The sequence below is a fragment of the Engystomops pustulosus genome, chromosome 1, assembly GCF_040894005.1.
Source record: "Engystomops pustulosus chromosome 1, aEngPut4.maternal, whole genome shotgun sequence".
In the NCBI taxonomy this organism is placed as follows: domain Eukaryota; kingdom Metazoa; phylum Chordata; class Amphibia; order Anura; family Leptodactylidae; genus Engystomops; species Engystomops pustulosus.
The window spans coordinates 287,443,917-287,465,267 of NC_092411.1; the positions used below are offsets into that span (position 1 = coordinate 287,443,917).

General features: G+C 42.6%; 1 protein-coding gene across 7 annotated transcripts in view; it reads left to right on the forward strand.

The window, feature by feature from the left end:
• DYSF (dysferlin) overlaps nt 1–21,351 on the forward strand; it is a 173,496-nt gene that overhangs the window by 139,057 nt on the left and 13,088 nt on the right. For 5 of the 7 annotated variants that reach the window (XM_072126385.1, XM_072126387.1, XM_072126384.1 and 2 more), the window contains 10 exons: nt 4,666–4,728; nt 8,412–8,510; nt 12,911–13,039; nt 15,790–15,945; nt 16,653–16,744; nt 17,542–17,712; nt 18,569–18,711; nt 19,033–19,172; nt 19,648–19,736; nt 21,095–21,190. In XM_072126385.1, coding sequence (XP_071982486.1) covers nt 4,666–4,728; nt 8,412–8,510; nt 12,911–13,039; nt 15,790–15,945; nt 16,653–16,744; nt 17,542–17,712; nt 18,569–18,711; nt 19,033–19,172; nt 19,648–19,736; nt 21,095–21,190 — 1,178 coding nt within the window. The remainder of the gene's footprint in view (nt 1–4,665; nt 4,729–8,411; nt 8,511–12,910; nt 13,040–15,789; nt 15,946–16,652; nt 16,745–17,541; nt 17,713–18,568; nt 18,712–19,032; nt 19,173–19,647; nt 19,737–21,094; nt 21,191–21,351) is intronic. The other 2 variants (XM_072126390.1, XM_072126389.1) reach the window with 1 other exon arrangement.

Genomic DNA, 21,351 nt, shown 5'->3' on the forward strand with positions numbered 1-21,351 from the left:
TACACAGGGCAGTATTATATACTGCTATACCATGTCCTATGGCTACCAGTGTACACAGACTGCACCCGATCCTGGAGTACCTACCATCATACAGTGGTCACATAATACAACCATACGATGGTCACACACAGGGCAGTATTATATACTGCTATAACATGTCCTATGGCTACCAGCATACACAGACTGCACCCGATGCCGGAGTACCTACCATCATACAGTGGTCACATAATACAACCATACGATGGTCACACACAGGGCAGTATTATATACTGCTATACCATGTCCTATGGCTACCAGCATACACAGACTGCGCCTGATGCCGGAGTACCTACCATCATACAGTGGTCACATAATACAACCATACGATGGACATACACAGGGCAGTATTATATACTGCTATACCATGTCCTATGGCTACCAGCATACACAGACTGCATCCGATCCTGGAGTACCTAGCATCATACAGTGGTCACATAATACAACCATACGATGGTCACACACAGGGCAGTATTATATACTGCTATACCATGTCCTATGGCTACCAGCATACACAGACTGCACCCGATCCTGGAGTACCTACCATCATACAGTGGTCACATAATACAACCATACGATGGACATAAACAGGGCAGTATTATATACTGCTATACCATGTCCTATGGCTACCAGCATACACAGACTGCACCCGATCCTGGAGTACCTACCATCATACAGTGGTCACATAATACAACCATTCGATGGACATACACAGAGCAGTATTATATACTGCTATACCATGTCCTATGGCTACCAGCGAACACAGACTGCATCCGATCCTGGAGTACCTACCATCATACAGTGGTCACATAATACAACCATACGATGGTCACACACAGGGCAGTATTATATACTGCTATACCATGTCCTATGGCTACCAGCATACACAGACTGCATCCGATCCTGGAGTACCTACCATCATACAGTGGTCACATATTACAACCATACGATGGACATAAACAGGGCAGTATTATATACTGCTATACCATGTCCTATGGCTACCAGCATACACAGACTGCACCCGATCCTGGAGTACCTACCATCATACAGTGGTCACATAATACAACCATACGATGGACATACACAGAGCAGTATTATATACTGCTATACCATGTCCTATGGCTACCAGCGAACACAGACTGCATCCGATCCTGGAGTACCTACCATCATACAGTGGTCACATAATACAACCATACGATGGTCACACACAGGGCAGTATTATATACTGCTATACCATGTCCTATGGCTACCAGCATACACAGACTGCATCCGATCCTGGAGTACCTACCATCATACAGTGGTCACATAATACAACCATACGATGGTCACACACAGGGCAGTATTATATACTGCTATACCATGTCCTATGGCTACCAGCATACACAGACTGCACCCGATCCTGGAGTACCTACCATCATACAGTGGTCACATAATACAACCATACGATGGACATACACAGGGCAGTATTATATACTGCTATACCATGTCCTATGGCTACCAGCATACACAGACTGCATCCGATCCTGGAGTACCTACCTATCATACAGTGGTCACATAATACAACCATACGATGGACACACACAGGGCAGTATTATATACTGCTATACCATGTCCTATGGCTACCAGCGTACACAGACTGCACCCGATCCTGGAGTACCTACCATCATACAGTGGTCACATAATACAACCATACGATGGTCACACACAGGGCAGTATTATATACTGCTATACCATGTCCTATGGCTACCAGCGAACACAGACTGCATCCGATCCTGGAGTACCTACCATCATACAATGGTCACATAATACAACCATACGATGGTCATACACAGGGCAGTATTATATACTGCTATACGATGTCCTATGGCTACCAGCATACACAGACCTCGCCCGATCCTGGAGTACCTACCATCATACAGTGGTCACATAATACAACCATACGATGGTCACACACAGGGCAGTATTATATACTGCTATACCATGTCCTATGGCTACCAGCATACACAGACTGCACCCGATCCTGGAGTACCTACCATCATACAGTGGTCACATAATACAACCATACGATGGTCACACACAGGGCAGTATTATATACTGCTATACCATGTCCTATGGCTACCAGCATACACAGACTGCACCCGATCCTGGAGTACCTACCATCATACAGTGGTCACATAATACAACCATACGATGGACATAAACAGGGCAGTATTATATACTGCTATACCATGTCCTATGGCTACCAGCATACACAGACTGCACCCGATCCTGGAGTACCTACCATCATACAGTGGTCACATAATACAACCATACGATGGACATACACAGAGCAGTATTATATACTGCTATACCATGTCCTATGGCTACCAGCGAACACAGACTGCATCCGATCCTGGAGTACCTACCATCATACAGTGGTCACATAATACAACCATACGATGGTCACACACAGGGCAGTATTATATACTGCTATACCATGTCCTATGGCTACCAGCATACACAGACTGCATCCGATGCCGGAGTACCTACCATCATACAGTGGTCACATAATACAACCATACCATGGTCACACACAGGGCAGTATTATATACTGCTATACCATGTCCTATGGCTACCAGCATACACAGACTGCATCCGATCCTGGAGTACCTACCATCATACAGTGGTCACATAATACAACCATACGATGGTCACACACAGGGCAGTATTATATACTGCTATACCATGTCCTATGGCTACCAGCATACACAGACTGCATCCGATCCTGGAGTACCTACCATCATACAGTGGTCACATAATACAACCATACGATGGTCACACACAGGGCAGTATTATATACTGCTATACCATGTCCTATGGCTACCAGCATACACAGACTGCACCCGATCCTGGAGTACCTACCATCATACAGTGGTCACATAATACAACCATACGATGGTCACACACAGGGCAGTATTATATACTGCTATACCATGTCCTATGGCTACCAGCATACACAGACCTCGCCCGATGCCGGAGTACCTACCATCATACAGTGGTCACATAATAAAACCATACGATGGTCACACACAGGGCAGTATTATATACCGCTATACCATGTCCTATGGCTACCAGCATACACAGACTGCACCCGATCCTGGAGTACCTACCTATCATACAGTGGTCACATAATACAACCATACCATGGTCACACACAGGGCAGTATTATATACTGCTATACCATGTCCTATGGCTACCAGCATACACAGACTGCACCCGATCCTGGAGTACTTACCATCATACAGTGGTCACATAATACAACCATACGATGGTCACACACAGGGCAGTATTATATACTGCTATACCATGTCCTATGGCTACCAGCATACACAGACTGCACCCGATCCTGGAGTACCTACCATCATACAGTGGTCACATAATACAACCATACGATGGTCATACACAGGGCAGTATTATATACTGCTATACCATGTCCTATGGCTACCAGCATACACAGACTGCACCCGATGCCGGAGTACCTACCATCATACAGTGGTCACATAATAAAACCATACGATGGTCACACACAGGGCAGTATTATATACTGCTATACCATGTCCTATGGCTACCAGCATACACAGACTGCACCCGATCCTGGAGTACCTACCATCATACAGTGGTCACATAATACAACCATACGATGGTCATACACAGGGCAGTATTATATACTGCTATACCATGTCCTATGGCTACCAGTGTACACAGACTGCACCCGATCCTGGAGTACCTACCATCATACAGTGGTCACATAATACAACCATACGATGGTCACACACAGGGCAGTATTATATACTGCTATACCATGTCCTATGGCTACCAGCATACACAGACTGCACCCGATCCTGGAGTACCTACCATCATACAGTGGTCACATAATACAACCATACCATGGTCACACACAGGGCAGTATTATATACTGCTATACCATGTCCTATGGCTACCAGCATACACAGACTGCATCCGATGCCGGAGTACCTACCATCATACAGTGGTCACATAATACAACCATACGATGGTCATACACAGGGCAGTATTATATACTGCTATACCATGTCCTATGGCTACCAGCATACACAGACTGCATCCGATCCTAGAGTACCTACCATCATACAGTGGTCACATAATACAACCATACGATGGTCACACACAGGGCAGTATTATATACTGCTATACCATGTCCTATGGCTACCAGTGTACACAGACTGCACCCGATCCTGGAGTACCTACCATCATACAGTGGTCACATAATACAACCATACGATGGTCACACACAGGGCAGTATTATATACTGCTATACCATGTCCTATGGCTACCAGCATACACAGACTGCATCCGATCCTGGAGTACCTACCATCATACAGTGGTCACATAATACAACCATACGATGGTCACACACAGGGCAGTATTATATACTGCTATACCATGTCCTGCTCCTGCCTGTCGTCTTCGCATGGAGAATCTTTGAGATAAAGACCTGTAGCCTCTCGATTGTGACCTGTGTGACTATGACCTGACATCTCATCTGATCTGCTGCTTGTGATGTCATCGCTACTAACCGTGATGTCACTAACCAGACGTGTTTATTTCTAGCTGCTGGACGGTGTGAGCGGCTCAGCCATAATAAACTTATCGTCTTCTCACTCCAGCCTCCATGTATGTATCATCAGTGTGTACTATGTGTTATGTCATGTGCCTGCATGTCACCGCAGAGGCCCAGCGCTTCACCGTACATCCCCCAGGACTGGGCCCTGCTTACATACACAGGGTAGGAGTAGTAGTACTGCACTGTGCACATATATACAGAATAGGAGTAGTAGTACTGTGCTCATATATACAGGATAGGAATAGTAGTAGTGTGCTGTGCCCTTATATACAGGATAGGAGTAGTAGTACTGTGCTGTGCTCATATATACAGGATAGGAGTAGTAGTACTGTGCTGTGCTCATATATACAGGATAGGGGTAGAAGTACTGTGCTGTGCCCATATATACAGGATAGGAGTAGTAGTACTGTGCTGTGTCCATATATACAGGATAGGAGTAGTAGTACTGTGCTGTGCTGATATATACAGGATAGGAGTAGTAGTACTGTGCTGTGTCCATATATACGGGATAGGAGTAGTAATACTGTGCTGTGCCCATATATACAGGATAGGAGTAGTAGTCCTGTGCTGTACCCTTATATACAGGATAGGAGTAGTAGTACTGTGCTGTGCTCATATATACAGGATAGGAGTAGTAGTACTGTGTTGTGCTGATATATACAGGATAGGAGTTGTAGTACTGTGCTGTGCCCATATATACAGGATAGGAGTAGTAGTACTGTGCTGTGCCCATATATACAGGATAGGAGTAGTAGTACTGTGCTGTGCCCATATATACAGGATAGGGGTAGAAGTACTGTGCTGTGTCCATATATACAGGATAGGAGTAGTAGTACTGTGCTGTGCTGATATATACAGGATAGGAGTTGTAGTACTGTGCTGTGCCCATATATACAGGATAGGAGTAGTAGTACTGTGCTGTGCTCATATATACAGGATAGGAGTAGTGCTGTGCTGTGCTCATATATACAGGATAGGAATAGTACTGTGCTGTGCCCATATATACAGGATAGGAGTAGTAGTACTGTACTGTGCCCATATATACAGGATCGGAGTAGTAGTACTGTGCTGTGCCCATATATACAGGATAGGAGTAGTACAGGATATGAGTACTGTGCTGTGCCCATATATACAGGATAGGAGTAGTAGTACTGTGCTGTGCCCATATATACAGGATAGGAGTAGTAGTACTGTGCTGTGCCCATATATACAGGATATGAGTACTAGTACTGTGCTGTGCCCATATATACAGGATAGGAGTAGTAGTACTGTGCTGTGCTCATATATACAGGATAGGAGTAGTAGTACTGTGCTGTGTCCATATATACAGGATAGGAGTAGTAGTACTGTGCTGTGCTCATATATACAGGATAGGGGTAGCAGTACTGTGCTGTACCCATGTATTCTGTCTAGCACTGTACATATTTAGCATGAATACCCGAATACAGGAACATTTTACATGATTGTCCTTCTCCCCTCATCTTATCACAGCTTGTGTCTAGTTGCACTGCTTTATTCACCTGGTGGGGGGCGCTGCATGTATGGGAGGGGGTGAGGACTCAGTATCTAACCCATTGTTTCTTGTCTTACGGCTGCAGAAGATCCTTTGGGTAAGTAGTGGGGGTCTTGGCACGACCAGTAAGGACACCTACCCCTGCCCCCAGGGGTGGGGAGTGATGAAATGTTATTTATGTGAAACTCTCATTGAATACAATGTCTATTCAGGAGGTTCATTTCCAGCCCTGTACGGCTGGCTCAAGTCAAAAATCCAATAAGCCTCTATTAGATTTTCTCCATGAGGTCAGCGTGATGGAATTCTGCGGATTACTAAAATAGACATCATTATTTGTAGGAACCTTTCATGAATCTGTGCAGAATCTGTGCAGAAAGGTGAAATTACTGCCCCACCAGAGCCCATGGACCCCAAACTTTATTATTATGTGAAATGTGATTCTTCCTCTCAGCAACTAAACCCTAACGTCAAGGTCTTGGGGTCTTCATGAGCAAGGTCCGATCTTGCTTGTATAACCTGCGCTGACTAGTGTCATGTCTGACTGCTGTGTTATATATCAGCCTTCACAAAGGTGTCCAATTGGGAGTTACCAGACTCGTAACTGGCGGGCTCCATAGTAGGCTCCATACTAGGCCCTCAACCTACAATGTATTATTATTTATAGTACTAGCCCCTTTCTATGGTGACTTCCTAACTCTCCCAGGTTCAGCGGGACTGTCCTGGGTTTCAGAGGCTGTCCCGCTGTCCTTTGTGGTGGGTGATATGTCCCAGAATAATCCAGAGGTCAGCTCCCCACTCCACCATTCTGCTGGTGGTCCCAATAGCTCTGAGGCTGCACGGCGCAATGATGTCATCATGTAACCCCCCATTTAGAGCCTCTGAGAAGCAAATTAGGCACAATAGCAGTGTCCCACTTTAGGGGCGGAGTAATGTGGAGGTAAGGCGGAGTCTAAGTGGTGCCCGGTTTTCACGAGAGCCCGCCGCAAAGCAGGTTGGATTTGTTGCAGCGTGGTATCAATAGGTCGATCCATAGGCGTGACTTTGTCCGCGGTGGCAAACTCGTGGTCAGGCAGGAGGTCGAGAAAGGCATCACAGGATCAGAGTCGGGAGCGTAGCGGTAGGTCAGGACAGGTAGCACAGGGTCGGAGTCAGAAACAGAATCGAAATCACAATGGAATATCAAGATAATCGCAGAATACAGCTTTCTCTCAGGCATGGAAGCACAAAGATCCGGCAGGGGACATAGGAAGGGGCTGGAATTTATTAGGGCAGGCAGTTGGCCAGCACCAATAAGTGGCACACTGGCCCTTATATTTTACAGAGCGGACGAGCGCTACCTAGGACAGGGGAGATGCAAGCGTTTTGCCAATACTTTATTACATAAGATTGACATAAAGAGATGTCCCACAATGTCTGGTACAGGTGGCTCTCAGGTCTTCTAACCCCAGCCAAGTGGCAAAATATAGTAGATAATTTATGAACTTTAGACATGACTCTTTTTTTCCAATTTTTTTTCCATTTTACTATCATTTGGCCATTTTTGGGGTGGAAATATCCTTTTAAACGTAAATTGAAATAAAAATGTATGGTTGTGTTATTAAGAACTGCAGGCCGTCTCCACAACAATGTAGCCTCCAAAATTATTCCATCTGATGGGAACACAGATTAAATTTTCCAGCCTCGGGCGGACCGTCCATGCTTTGCTGAGGTGTGAACCTCTCCCGTTGCCAAGGCCGCAGGGACATGTGAAATTAATTACGAGTGGGTCACATTTCGGTAACGATCTATCAGCCCATCTAATACAGGGAATAAAATCAGACGTCTCCTGCCAAGGTAGACACAAACGTTGGGTGGGTGCACATTTGCCGGTATGACCTTGACTTTCCCAGCATTTGTCATTGGGAGGAATGAAGCATCTACGTTGGCTGTCAGTGGTGGAGTAATGTGTGAGCATGAAGTACAGAGAACACTTTAGGTTTTATAATCTCTTAGGGGATTACTCAATATTTTAACCCCAATATATACATATTTTACTCAACTTTGGTAAAACTACTACATAAAAGGAATATTCGTTTTTGGTCTACAATCCTGTTACTATCCTCATCGGGTTGGACCTAAGTTGACAATTTTTAGTTCTCAGAAGTTAAGTTTCTATGAGCTACCATTTTGTGGGGATCTTTATTAGAAATATGTTGAGTGACTGACTTCCGTTCTTTTCAGGAAGAAGAATTCATCGACTGGTGGAGCAAATTCTATGCATCGATTGGGGAAAAGGACAAGTGTGGGACTTACTTGGAGAGAGGATTTGACACTCTTCAGGTAGGTGGTTTCCAGATATTAGACAGCCAAAGACCAAAGAGCAATGAGGTTTTGGGAAAACCACTTATCTACGATTATATTTTTTAGTGGTAGTTAACCCAGTGTTATTTGGTCTATGACTGGACCTGTACAAATTTTCTACAAGAGATCTAGATAATGGAACATCGGGGGTGTCCAGTTTTTGCAAGTGGACTAATGATATGGTGGTCAGTACTTTAGAGTCAGGCTCAACTGATGACTGTATGGAGGCACAACCGAGAGCTACAGATGCATTGCATACATCAATGGTTAGAGCTCAAGGTGGTCTAATAAATAGATGGCATATACTAGGGATCGGAAGAGCTTTTTAATAAGAGAAATTTGGTTTGTGCTATTTTTTCACCATGATTTTATTTGGTTTATATGGTGAATAAGTAGAAGTTTGTGTATGCATCAAAACCTTGACTGTCCACATCTTGAAGGCTTCTAATACCCTGAGTAAGCTTCTTCTTTAGAGACAAATACTTACTGTGCAATGTGTCTTGTTGCCTTGACCCCCACTATGTTCATCTTGTGAAGAATTCTTACCAAGCAAAATGCTACTACAAAGATCACACAATAAATTCGAAAAATCTGGAGTGGTTTTGTCCGGCCATGATTTGTTTTGGCACCAATGGCTGCTGTTGGAATCCACAACTTGATAATTACATTATGGCTACCGTCGGAGAGCTGTCACCGGCACAGTCCATCCCGTTCTCTGGAAAAGCTGCTGCATTTTCTTGGCTCTTGAGGCAAATAATAACAGTCACCGCTTCTTCGAGCATCAGGAAAACAGAGGCAAAAACAGGGTAAATCGTAACCGGAGATAGAAGCCAAAACCGAGAGCGGTTATATCACATCAAAAATAAATCTGTCATTCAGATGAGACCAGGAAGAGTCCTTCACAATCTCCCAGTCTCCACAGTGTCCTGCTCTGCCTACTTTCAATAATATCACAGAAGGCGCCAAGACTTAAGTTATTAAATACAGTCACAAAATCCATCGGAGATTTAATATAATTCAATTTTATTTTATTGACTTTTTTTTTTCAAAAACATTTCAGAATTTGTCGTGTGAAAGCCAAAAGATAAAGTAAAGCAAAGGCTAAATTTATAAGACATATGGAAAAGTTACCTATGAGCAAGACTAGAAATCTCCAAGGACTTCTGGGACTACAGTCCGAAAATTTTGTTTAATAGAATAAATGTAATAAATAAAAATTTGAAGAATAAAATTAAACTTTTTCGGAATGACCTGAAGTTAAGCATAAACCTTAGAAATTACTGGATTTAAGGTCAGGTTAGATTGATAGACTTTGCAGTAATCATCACAATCAATCAATGAATCAATATCCATGACGTCCTGGGTTTAAGACTCCAAGTTTATCATCTCACATCACTATATAGGATATTCAGCATTAAACCTTAAATCTGTCAGTTGAAGACTCCATTGTTAAGCCTTCCCATACAGCCCAATGGCTTGTGCCTGGCCTTACAGCTAGTGAATAATTGCCAGTCAAATGTCCACAACAATTCATTGATCCATTCATACCACTTAGTTGTAAGATTTAGCTCCTGTTTTGTTTTAGTAGACACCAGGAATTAAGTACATAATACTTGGCTCAGAATATCTAGGAGGTGAAGAGGTGAATCTACCGGAGGGCCCCAATGCTAGATGGACCTCCAGCCCGACATGAGCCGAGCACCCTCACATATGGAATCTCAACCATCCTATGTATCCATTTAATTATATGAGGATATTGTGGAACAAATTCTCCAGTTAATTTTGACACTGTATATTGTTAATGCATTGAGATGAAATATAGATGACATGTCCAACCACCAGTCCACTTCTTGGTCATGCAGGACCCCAGTCACCTTGCAGCATCTTTCTGCTGCCTAAGGAGCCTACAGCCATTTGTTCTTGGATCACAGAACTAAGAGAGCAAAAGTCAAAGACAAGAGCCGGTCACCAGGTTACTGTTAGTCTTCCCAGGACCATTACGGATCAGTGTAATGGTCCAAGGGCTAACAGGCAAACTACCTGTGATACATATGGCTACACAGTGTTCAACCTGGTCCTCTTCTCCTGTATCTTATACTTCCAGCTTGCCAATGGATTCTCCTCTTGTTCGAATAAAGTCAAAGATGGCATCTACATGATATGTAATTTGGCTGTAGAGACCTTTATTCTTGGAGTAAAGTTGTGTGATGACAAGTATAATATTTTGTGGAGACAACTCCATTTCTTTCCATTCTGGAAAATTCATGGCACTAATATAGATGTTGATGGGAATAGTATGTCTAGTATTCATTGACCTCCATATGTAAATCCCATGTGGCGAATACATTGTTGTATCTGTAGTAGTTTGTACTATGAGATTGTAGATCTTTAATTGGAGGTCAATTAAAGGGCTGGACTTTGAGCTTAAGTATCTCCAAGTCTCTTCTACTTGTCCGTAGTCTTAAATGGCTCCTACTGGAAGCTTCTGTATTGACATAGGAACAAATCAATTTATATATTCAGTGACTTTTCAACAACCGCTGTGTCAGAAAACTTGTAAAAATAAAATAATCTTTGTCAAGAAAGACTCAAGTGTTGGGAAATATCTTGAAGTGCAGCCGAAACCCTCAAGTAATGGCGGACAGTTTTATGGAAATAGCTTTGGTTTTTAAGCAATTGAAATGCCAAAATGAGTGTGGGAATCTTTTGGGTGGTGTTAATTTAGTCATCTGCTGACCACACAAAGACAGAGCACAATATAATAGGCCACTTGGACCAGTCTTCAGCATCTGCTCTCCGCTTGGCCTCTGACGACCCCGTTGGCCTTTTGTAGGATAATAATTTTCTGGCTCGCCTACAAATTCCTGTATAGAAAACGTGTGGAAAGGAAACGGCACAATTATTAGAATGTTACACACTAATAACTCACTGACGTTCTGCCCATTATTCCTCTTAACCATTTATGTTGGATTTTTCCCCAGTTTGAGACTGCAATTAACATTGTGGGTAATGTTTATCTTTACATGTGGGCTTATCCGGCTCAGAGCGCTGATCTGTTCTGCAGAGAGCACATAATCGAAGACAGGGTCCACGGGCGCGGGACTGGAATGAGTGATGCTGCACTGGGGGTTTTATACAGCTGTGACCTTGATTTTTATAAGAGCTGGAACTGGGTCCGCTGGTATTCAGAACACATTAGGGAGCTGGACTTGTATCCTTAATGAATTCAGCTGCTCCACTCTCTGGCGTCATATCCACAAACGTGTGCAAAAAACGGGCAGGCATAAGACATGCTTTATCTTTCCGTGCCTCGGCCACACGGTTCTGGCATGTTGCGGTGATACACAGGGCATCTCTGTAGTAGCTCGCGGCCACCATATACGGTCATGTACATGAGACCTTAGATGGATCTTTTATCCCCAGCAATTTGTCGTACTTATCAGTGGTGGACACAGACAATGGTCCCCTGGGAGATTGTGGCCACCATATATAGTCGTGTACACGAGACCTTAGATGGATCCGTTACTTGTCCAGCAATTTGTCGTACTGAACTTATCAGTGGTGGACACAGACAATGGTCCCCTGGGTGAAAATTGCATACAGGCTCCTTGTATCTCATATCTTATCACAGAGAACAATCAATAAGTATGTCTATCAATCTATTGTGCAACTTTAGGTTGACATGGACTATCCTTACCGACGGGGCTTCATGCAGCTGCACAGACTGTACCAGTATAGTATAGTATGTGCACCCCTGGTTCTTACACTTGGATAGTTATTCAGTACAGATGAAATAATGGTACTGCTATATAGTGTTTAGACAGTATTGTCATTCAGTGCCACCATAAAAATATATTATTGGAGCAATAAAGTACCATATAACACCAAGATATTACTGGCAGTCCGAGTAATATAGTACACTATTCAAAGTCCTCCGGAAAATAACATAGGATCGTCATTAGTAGATGATCATTGAGAGTGCGACACCCAAGACAGGTCCCGAACACTAGAATAGCTCAACACTATACTTCTGTCTGCCCCCTCTGTATTGGCCATCTGACCACAATGAGGAGGCAGCCCCCATAGAGGTGACTGGGGATACAAGTGGCCCCATAGAGATACATCACAGAAGAACTTGTGTTTTCTAGCCAAACATAGTGCATCAGAGCAGCTATTCGGTTAGGGTGGTTGTAATCGTAATTCCATCGATTAACTACCAATTCTCTGTTGTATAGTGAATAGTAGTATATGAGCCAAAAATCACCTAAAAAGGCATTTCTAAAGATAAGGGAATACAGTTTCAAAGTGTTATTGCTACTTTTTGGTTTTCTAAATTGTACATGGCAAATAGTCAATGAGTGGTTTCATTCATCTTACAGGTGCTGGACACTGAGCTGGAGAACATAGAAGACTACGAGGGACTCTCAGACTTCTGCCGTACATTCAAGTTATACAGAGGCAGGTCCCAAGATGAAGCTGAAGATCCATCTGTAGTTGGGGAATTTAAGGTGAGTCCCTATGGATGAAATCACGAAAATGTAAAATGTAATATCCTATATTCTCTACTCTTTGGTGAACCATTAAGATACTGGGGATTTCCTTTTCCAAATCCTAATTTATTTATTTAATGCTATCTCAATTTTCCAAATTTGATTACAGTAAGGCCACACACAGTAGTGCCAGTCTGGTTTGGCACCCGCCATACGACTTAGCACAGTCTTAGGAACATCTCTGCTCCCAGCAAGGAGATATTTCTGATTTTCAGCTCAAATTCCCAGATTATATTCCCTCGAGAAGAAACCAACTGTGGGGTTGATACGCGTGAGTAGTCAAAGCCAATGGTTTACCACTAAATGGGTCGGAGGAGGACAAGTGTAAGGATAAGGATGAGTGTATGAATGAGGTAAAGCTAAGAGTAAAATGTTTGTCTCACTCTACTAATTCTGAGGCGATATGCAGGCAGAAGGCTGAGGGCAACTAGGAAGCTCAGAATCCATGACCTCCTTAAATAAAAGGGGATCCATCAGACCCAAGAATATCTATGGGCACTAGTGACCTTACACAATCTGATGCTGCTTTGGGACCAAAGTAGAGAGAAAGCTCTCTGATCTAGTAGGACAGGAAATATTGCAAGCATGACCAGACCTATGGCTGGCCTATGTTGGATTGTGACTCTAGAAATGATTACATCAGTAGTTTATAAGTAGCAAAGCAGTCCACATAACTAAACTCACCAAACAGTGGCCTCTCCAAAATCCCCCTTTCCATCTGCTGTTCATCAAATAAGGAGACTGAGAACGGGATTGGATCAAATTGTCAGTCACAACTTTATTAACAAAAATAAAACATAATATTGTACATAAATATGGATGAACTTCTTCATGTACCAAATAATTTACCAAAATTTAACCAACCAGCGCCAGAGCGAATGAGTCAACGGAGAGAAATCCCAGGCCCCATTCTGTCCACATGTTGTAATTTAGGGGTTGTATCCCCATACCACTTCCACTTGCAGATGGTAACAAAAAATCCTGACTCACCATCCACCGGTAGCCTAACCCAGGTCATCCCAAGTACCATATGGTCATTATAGGAACCCATTTCAATTAACTCTACTGAACTCTAATTAACCACACATCCTGTTGTGATACTAACCACGACCTGGATCTGCCAGCGAGCCTCCTTCTTTGAGAAGCACCCCAAAAATCCCAAAAAAGAAAAAAAAATCCACAAAAAGGGGTAGGGGGGTGTACCGTTTCCTTTGTCAGGTCTCCCACACTAACGCAAAACATGGGAAGCCGGTACTTCCCCCCTATTCTTTCCCTAACTTTTCTCCACCCAACTTACCCAGGTCATGCAGGTCATTATTTTCACTTTCAGCCTGGGTCTGGTCATGTTTTTTATAGAGTCTACTATTGACAAGAGTGATCCATGACCCTGGCCCAGTATTTCCAGTAGGACATTGGCAGAATCCAGGAAACGTGATAACTGCGGTGGGTTGTCTTCACCACTTCGGTATGCAACGCACAAGCCATACATGGGTCGTATACAGGAGGAAGATCAAGTCGAAGCCATTATTATATAACAGCCATAATTTTAATGACTCACTCGTGGATATTATCCCAGAAGCCTTTTGTGTATTGTTTTTCCTAATTACAACTTCTCCATTATGTGGCCAACGGCAATGAGTATAACGTCAACCAGTATTTAATAGGAAGCTTATCTGAGGCTGAAGAGATGAGCGGAAATGTGTGGATGGATCTGTAACACTCATTATATCAAGAGAAAACTCAGCCAATGGAAAATAACAGCATAAAGATGAGAGAATCGTAGAGCTCTCAGGAGCTCGGAGCATAATTGGAAGGAGTACAGGAGGACACTTGGGGAGAATCATCGCCATAAAACTGTCATCATCTTGTCCCAAATCTCCTTGTGACTCTAATTACTCCAATATTTTATCCCTTGGTTTAGAATCTGGAATAGAATTTGTAGAAGCTGCATAACAGACAAATATTTTATATCTATTGAGAAGACCGCGATAAACGGTTAGATGTCACATCATATCATGGTGGCCATCTTCTGACAATCTACACACTCCACTCCTTCATCTACTTTTAAGAACACAGCTCCTATAGACTACCCTTATCGGGTCAAGTAAATCCCAAACAAGCATTTACATGAATACCATAAAGTTCTCCGGGATTTCAGAAAAGACGTTCAAACCAACAACTGTTTTGCTCGACTTTCAGTAGCCTAAACACATCCTGATAGACCTGTTATCAGATACTGAACTATTTCAACAGTTTGGTGGGTTACATGTGGGTCAACTTGGATGTCTCCCATTATATAAAGCAAGTTGTGATAAACTGGTTGGAAGCCATGTCGTGGTCCATCATCGTCTTATCTACTAGCATCGGGATCACGTTTCCAATGAACTGTCCAATGTGAGATGTTTTAATTATTTTTCTTCTGGGTCAACATGAGAGTTCATGTTTATGGGATTAAGAACCTGGTCTAATGATCTGGGGCCACCATAAGTTATCACCATGTTCCCTTGCCCTCTCTTCCATGGAAAGGACACAGATACATAGACTAAATGTTTTCTATTCCCCATAGATCAATTGGCCATGTGTCTTCTCCAGACTGGCCAACAATGCAACGGCTGTAGGCAATAGTGGTGACATAACAAAATATTTATTCATAGGGACGGAGATACAATAAAATAACCATCATTTTTGTCGTTTTATTATAATTATAGGGATCCTTTAAAATATACTCCCTTCCTGAAGATCCCTCAGTTCCTGCACCTCCTCGACAGTTCCGCCAGCTGCCAGCTAAAGGAGTACAAGAGTGCCTGGTCAGGGTCTACATTGTCCGTGCATTTGGCCTCCAACCCAAGGATGCTAATGGAAAGGTAAGCAATGAGATTATGCAGAGGCGTAAATACAGAGCAGAGGGGTGGTAGGAGCATAATTAATGGGTAGTGCTTGGCTACAACCCGCTTGCAGAAATCTGCTATGGGGCTCAGCCTCTCCTAGTTATGCTTCTTGCATTATGGGAAATATTACTACACAAATCAACAAGAAGATTGTCAGTAACTAGATACTAAATTCCTTTTTCTCCAGTTTTAAACATTACCTTTATTCACAGTAAATCATACGCATAAACTGTGTGGCCCCTTTAAGCAGGTTGGGGGAAGGAGGAAAAAAGTTGTACCCCTACTGCATTTATTTACATATTTCAGTCTGGAGATTTCAGCCATTTTTATTTGCCTCCTTTCTTGTGTGACCCCCTATGTGAAGATATGTGTTATGAACTCTAATGCCTCTCTCCCAGCAGGAAATCTTAGCACTAATTGAAATGGTATACTGATGCAGATGTTAGGGGCCCTTGTTGCTCCCTCTAATAAATGGCTGCTGGAGTAAAGCCGCAGTCAGTGTCACATGACTATTATAAAATGTAAATGTATTATCCCCCCCCCCCTACTTTTTATGTGTTTGTTGCAATATATATAAATATGAAAAGTGGAAATGAATCCTGCTTTGTGCTTCCACCAATGAAGCAGAAATCCAATGATTATTATTATTTAAACCCACTGTATTATTTTTGCTTAATGTTTAGTGCGACCCCTATGTGAAGATATCTATTGGTAAGAAGTCCATCAACGATCAGGAACATTACATCCCCTGCACCTTAGAGCCTGTTTTTGGAAAGTAAGTATATGTGTAACTGAGAACATTTTTTCATTGCTCTGGTTAAGAATGAAGATGAATCAGCTCTCTCTCCCCCTTTCCAAGCTGGAACGAGGGGGTTGAGAGAGACACTGGCTGTGTGTAACTTGCTGAAGAGAATTCCTCAGGAAGGGGAATGAAGGAGCTGAGAGAGACGCTGACTGTGTATGACTCACTGAAGAGATGTCAGCTTCCTCATTCCCCCCTCCCTCAAGAATTCTCTTTAGCAAGTCACACAGTCAGCTTCTCTCTCTACTTCCTTATTCACTCCTCCCTCAGGATTTCTCTTCAATGAGTCACACACAGTCAGGGTCTCTGATGTATCTAAAGACATCTAAAAGGTACTGTGTGTGTTTTGTGAGGCGGAGGGGCACTGGTGACAGGTTCCCTTTAAATGCCAATTAATGTATAAGGAGATACAAATTACATAAACTATTAGCTCAGAATTTCCAGGGTTGTAGAACTACAGTGATAGTTTTTCTTTAGATATTCATAAGTTAATGTTTTCACCTTTATAATTTGCTATAGATCTGCTGTAGACCCCAGCAGGTCTACAACTGTAGCTTCACTTGACCTTGATCTGTATCTGCCAATTTCAACCTCTCTACAACTTTCTTCTGGCTATATGTATATGTTAAGTTAATCTGGGTAGTCTAAGATAGCAATGTTTTTTTTTCAGTCATGTAAAGGAAAGACCTACAAATATACTATCCATCTGCTAGTGAAGCTCATGATGTGTGACTATAAAACGTTTATTAGCTGCCTTCTCTGTTTTCCAGGATGTTTGAGCTGACCTGCACCTTACCATTAGAGAAAGACTTGAAAATCACACTCTATGACTATGACATGTTGTCAAAGGACGAGAAGATTGGGGAGACTGTTATCGATCTCGAGAACCGATTTCTTTCCAAATATGGGGCTCGATGCGGCATACCACAAACATATTGCACGTATGTAACCCAACAAAATGGGGCAGTTTTACTTACCCGGTCCTGTCGCAATCCCGCGATGCATTGTCCGACGAGGATTCGGGTCTGCCGCGATTCACTAAGATCGTGTGCCCGAGTTCCTGCAGGTGTCGCTGCTGCCGGAGTTCACCTGCTTCTTCCCGGTGCATGTGAGTGCTTGATCTTGTGACACACTTCCGTTTTTAAATTCCGCGGTTTGTCCGAATCTGTCGGGTTGTCCAACGGCCACCACCCCGATTTCTGTCACATGAAAGCCGGAGCAGATGCACCACAATCCGATCGCGTGCGCCAAAACCCCGGGGCAATTCGGTGCAAAACGGAAATAATCGCGAAACCCGACGAAAGTGCGGCGTCTGTCTAATCTGGACAGGTAGACTTTATGGTCATCATTACAGAAGATTTCTCATTATGAAGGATAGATTTTGGGTCTCTGGTGTCACCTCAGTAAAGTAGATCAGTTCTTCTAATGAGGATAAGCTTTCCGTAGAGTAGAGTTTATCTTCTGCTCAGTGGTGGTATTTGGAAGTCCAAGAATTGGCTTGGATCACCCAAGATTTTCTCATTGATGCTTATGGATGAGTGATGGTTTACTCAACTAGGAGCATCTAAGTGTCAAGTAGATAGGAGGAAAGTATTGAAATGGCAAGTGAAGATCCTTTGCTGTATCGGTCCTTGTGCACACACCTTAAAATACTCAACATTTTTTATTCTTGTCTTATAGTCACACCTAGCTCTGGGACTCGAGGGGCATAAAACATTGGCCTAAATGTTAAGATCTGGTTTTAGATTTCGCATTACGGCCGAGTCATTTACACCCTTTTTTTCCCCACATTTTTAGCTCTGGACCAAACCAATGGAGGGATCAGCTCCGGCCTTCCCAGCTCCTTCATATATTTGCCCAACAGCGCAACCTCAAGCCTCCGATCTACAAGAAGGACAGGATCTCCTTCAAGCATCATGAATACAGTATTTCTGACCTTGGTGAGTGACAAATTCACCAGCTTTTTGTGACCTCACAAGGGTAGGATGTTATTTGCTGTAATTAAAGGGACACTAATGTGAAAAACATCCATTATAATATGCTGGTCATGATTTACTTTTGATATTGGTGATGGTAGCTGTGCAATTACCAACTTTACTGTCCTGTAGAGGCCGCCATTTCTTACAGGAAGTTAGATGTAAAATATGGCCAATCACCAGCCATCCACTGACAACTTCCTGTTCATTTGCATAGAGTCCTAGCCAATTGTTTGGTGTATTGGGTCTATGAATCAAATTTCCTTGGTGTTTTCTTTTTGACAGAGGACAGCAAATTCTCTAATCCCCATTTGGGACCACCTGAGGAACGTCTTGCCCTGCACGTCCTACGGAAACAAGCCCTGGTGTGTGAACACGTTGAGACAAGATCCCTGTACAGCCCCCTGCAGCCTGATATAGAGCAGGTACGGACCTTTGATCAAACAAGTTATTAAGCTTTAGGACGCAGATAGACTAGACCGCGGTATAACACCGGCCAAGATCAAAGATGGTGAGAACCTCGGCGAGGAGGAGGACGAGGCAGGTGCATTGGCACAACATCTAGAACAATTCCCAGCCCTATATATTTTACAAGCATCTGTACAGTTTTATTATAGATTTACTATCATTTTCTTGATTCTTATGACTTCATGTTTTATTCTTGGTCTACAAACTAGAAATAAGCCTTTGTAAGTTTTAAAACTTAAATAAATCTTCAATCAAGGGTCTTAGGTCGTCTCATGTCTTTGTGATAATCCTAAAATTGCAAGTATTTTGAGATTTCAATGTTGCCTGCCATTGGGGTTTCCTTTTTTATATTTAATATACAATTATGTATTATTATTATACATATTATTATTATTTTATTATAATTCCATAAATTCTGCTTTGTATTTTTAGGGAAAACTACAGATGTGGGTGGACATATTTCCTAAGTCATTTGGACCCCCAGGCCCACCATTTAATATTACACCCAGAAAAGCAAAAAGGTACAATAAATGCAATATGTAATGTACATTATGTAGACAATAACCCATATTTCTCAAAAAATAGTGCAAACTGCACTGTGAAGTGTGCAGGAGGCGCTTGAATACTGGGGCACGGTCTTCATAAATCTGGTGCATGGTAATAAATTTGGCGCACGGTCCGACTCACAATAACGGCCCCCTTGGTGCAGAAATTTGTGTCGCCTCAAGCATAGTGGAGCTGTACACAAGTGTGTGGCGCAGTTTTCAAGTTCTTTCTAATGCAAAATCAGACAAAAAACTGGCGCAGGGGCTTTAATAAATGTGGCCAATATCTCGAAAGGGATTGTTATGCTCAGAGGAGATCTTCTCCTGAAAGTAGGATAGCAAAAACAATAATTAAACAGAACCTGTCACAAGGGACCTCATTTACACTAAAGACAGATTGTAGGAGCCATTTACACCTGCAATGCAAAGATGTCTTCCTGCCTTCTCTATGCATTTCATTACAATATAATTGTGTGTTATAACTTACCTTGCACCCTGACAGAATCCTCTGTGTAGTCCCAGGGGTTGGGCTTTGGTTTGGATACATTGAAAAAAAAACACTTGTTTTGTCTGTGCTGCTTACTCCTCAGCTCTCAGTCCCCACCTTTGTGCTCCTGTGAAGCTCCCTCCCTCCCCACTGTGTGAGTGGAGAAGCAGGAGGGATGATCTGTAGAGGAGCACAAAGGTGGGGGATGAGAGCTGAGGAGTGAGCAGCACAGACAAAACAAGTGTTTGTTTGTTTTTAATGCATCCAAACCAAAGCCCAACCCCTGGGACTACACAGAGGATTATGTCAGGGTGCAAGGTAAGTTATAACGCACAATAATATTGTATTGCAGATGCTAAGAGAAGGCAGGAAGACATCTTTGCAATGCAGGAGTGCATTGCTCATTTGTGAAAATGAGGTCCCTGGTAACAGGTTCTCTTTAAATCTCATGACTGATGTTGAAACAGAATTGTAGTGTGAAGTATTGTGGAAGTATGTTACAGAATAGGTGGAAACCATATGAAGAAGTTAATATGATAAATACCAGTGTGGTCAAATACCATGTGTAGTATTCAGTCTAAACTACTATAGGTTGTTCTGTCTAATGGGAACTTCTATAATATAAATTATATAATATAAATATGAAGTCCCCAAATCAGAGCATAGATAAAACATAACAATACACTTAAGGCTTAGGGGTCTGGAGTCAGTGTGCTGCCATAAAGCTGTATGAGTTTATGTAGTGGTGAGAAATCTGCTGTAAGTCCTGGAAAGTTTTAGTTGCTTTAGTTGCTTATTCTAGAGGATATTAATCCCGTGCCATGATTTTTACATGACATGTTACCAGGTTCTACCTGCGTTGTATCATTTGGAACACGAAAGACGTTATCCTGGATGATGTCAGTCTCTCCGGGGAGAAGATGAGTGACATTTATGTGAAGAGGTAAGTGGTTTTCTGGACCTTATAATCTTTTAAGACAATAAATAAATAAATTTACTCATTCCCTGACATTCCAAATTGGTGATTACTCGCGATACCCTAAAAAAATTGGGGAGGGGGGGGAGGCGGGGATTCATTAGTGATCCTGCGCCCAAAAATAACAG